Consider the following 2,739-nt stretch of genomic DNA (forward strand, 5'->3'; position numbering starts at 1 on the left):
CTCAAAGTTTTGTTTAAGGCTTATAGGAAGCTTTGTGCTCAAGGAGGCCTTTGGTAGATAGCTTTGTGAGGTAAACTTGAACCCCTATAGCTTGGTTTCTCTTTAGAGAAGAAAAAAAAGTGGCAAAAGTAATGGTAGATAAGTGCATTTTATACATTTCCCACTCAAAATCACCCCACTGTAAAGGAAACAGAAATGAGCCCCAGAATTTGGAGTATTATACCCAAACAGAGGCGTTGTCATTCACTCACAATAAAATATAGTTCTCCTCAACACTTTGTCCATCATTATAATAGGAATCCCAAAAATAAATAAATTAAAGAAGAGGCTTAATATATGTATATATACATATATATAAATAAATATACCCTATTGCTCTTCTCATATATAATTTAACCTGCTAACAAAACCTAGCAAGTAGCAACAGAACTAAGATACTCGTACAGTTATCAAGCAAACACATTGCGACATTCCATCTGATTATGATTCAGTCAAAGACATCAAAGAACACAATCTCCACAAATCCATAACAACAAATAACAAAAACCATTATGTTTTCCACCACGAACAAGAAGATAAAAACAACAATCTGAATTCGATGCAAAATTCAAATCTGCGTCTTTCTTGACTAACGAAAACAGAGAGAGATCAACTAAGTTGCTCTGATACATGTTAGAAGAAGTGTGCAATTGATTAACAAACAATAAAAGTGATATTAAGTAGAGAGAGAGAGAGAGAGAGAGTCAAGCGTACAAGGGGAGGTCGGTCCAGGCGCCGGAGACGTGGCCGAGGGGGCAGACATAGGCGCGGACGACGGGATCTCCGTCGTCGTGGAAGCCGAAGACACGGCGGAGACAGAAAGTGGAGTGGAGGTCCCACACGGCGGAGGAGGAGCAGAAAGCGCAGTGGAGATCGATCGGAGGGCGGTTCGAGTCTTTGATGGCCCTCCAAACTCCCGAAGCCTTGAAATCCTTGAAGACGCCGCGGAAGAGCATGTAGTTCCGCTTCTCCTCCACGTGGACGCAGCCAGGCCAGTCGCTGATGTACAGGCTGTCGCCCCTGAACCGGCTGTGCAGAAGCTTCCCTCCCTGCTCCCGCTGGAGCTTCCACCCCGCCGCCGCCATGTGCGCCTTCACCTGCCGCGTAACTCTCCTCCTCTTCACCGGAGAAGAACCAGAAACGGAACTCTCTTCTTCTCCTTCTCCGACGACCTCCGAGTCTCCCTCGTCGGCGTTGTAGAGCGTGTCGTGGTACAAATCGTCGTACAGAGACCACGAGGGCGGCGGCTCCGGGAGGGATTCCGAGGAGGAAGGGACGGAATCGGAGTGGATGGTGAGATTGGGGCCTAGGTCGCGGTCGAGGCCGAAGTCGGAGTTGTCGAGGAGGACGCCGGAGAGGACGAGGCCGGGGCAGCAGACGGCGATTTTGTGGAGGGAGGACCAGCCGCCGGGAGGAGAGGAGTCGGCGGCGGAGAGGAGATCGGCGGCGATGGAGGGGATCGAGGAGAGGCACTTTGTTTTCCAGCACACGTTTCGGACGAGGGAAGAGAATTTGGTGCAGACGCAGGCTAGCCTCGCCCAGTTTCGAGGATCGTCTTCGAGCTTCCCCAGGATTTTCAGCACCAAATCCTCCGATAGCTTCCCAAACGTAGTCTCTTCCATTGTCGCAATGAAATGAAATGAGAATTTTTTTTTTTTTTTTTTTTGGCTTTCACTTCTCTTTTCTTGTTTATTTATGTAGGGATGCAGAAAAAAAAAAGTGGTGATTCTCTTTGTTTGGCCGTGGGAAATTCCCTTCAATAATGATAAAGTTAGTAAATATTTTTATTAAAATTACAATAAAAGCTTAATTTTGTTTTAAAGATAAATTACAAAATTCTCCCTGAACTCAGTACCAAATAACAATGTAGACCCTCATCTCGCATTTATTGCATAAATTATTCTGAACTTTCAGTCTGTTAAAATTTTGCTCCTTCCGTCAAAAAATTCCGTAATAATTCACATTTTGAACATGTGATTTTCACATGATCAGTATTTAAATGATAATTTAATAATATTACTAAAATAAATTAATAAACAATTTTTTAAAAACAAAATAAAAATCATTATTCAAAATTTATTTCTCTATCTAGAGAGAGACTAGAAAGAGAGATAGAAAATCTGAAAAAACCAACAAAGCTCCGCCGAAACAAGAACTCTAGACCTGACACGAAGCTCCGCCGGAACGACCCTCCAATCTTGGCCGAGCCTCGCCGTCAACGAAGACAACCACCAACGGCGAGGCTCTCCTCATCTCCGCAAGAAATCTTGACGATGCCGACGAGCAGCTACCGCAGCGAAGCACAACGGCGGAGAGGAGCATCGCGAGCCTCTCGCCCTCGACGAGCTTGACAGACTTGAAGGATAAGACCTTGAAGGTCCTCGAAGGCCAATCCAAAATCGGAAATCTTCCGAAGCTCCGTCACCGAATACTTAAGTTCTCCGGCGGAAATCCAGATCCACATAAGGAAAAAAGAGCGGAAGATTCCACGACCTAAGAGAAAAATGTGTACAAGGCCGTATTATCGTCAAAGAAAAACGCCGGATAACCCTTCGAGCATTGAAGCTTTTTCTCATCCAGATCCATCGCCTTGGCCGAGGAAGGTGGTGGGTGGATCATCATCAAACCCTTCTTCATCTTCGTCTAACTGAACATTACATTTTAATGAGAGAACCGAGGAACGAAAATGGAATCAGAGCC

At 45.2% G+C, this 2,739-nt stretch overlaps 1 protein-coding gene across 1 annotated transcript; it reads right to left on the reverse strand.

Moving 5' to 3' along the window:
- Positions 1–446: 446 nt before the first annotated feature.
- Positions 447–1,806, reverse strand: EID1 (F-box family protein). Its single transcript, XM_089624583.1, has one exon. The coding sequence runs from the start codon at positions 1,659–1,661 to the stop codon at positions 744–746; it is 918 nt and encodes a 305-aa protein (XP_089480709.1). The 5' UTR covers positions 1,662–1,806; the 3' UTR covers positions 447–743.
- Between the last annotated feature and the right edge of the window lie 933 nt (positions 1,807–2,739).

The sequence above is a fragment of the Urtica dioica genome, chromosome 8, assembly GCF_054948205.1.
Source record: "Urtica dioica subsp. dioica isolate 48M chromosome 8, U.dioica_male_clone48M_v1_H2, whole genome shotgun sequence".
In the NCBI taxonomy this organism is placed as follows: domain Eukaryota; kingdom Viridiplantae; phylum Streptophyta; class Magnoliopsida; order Rosales; family Urticaceae; genus Urtica; species Urtica dioica.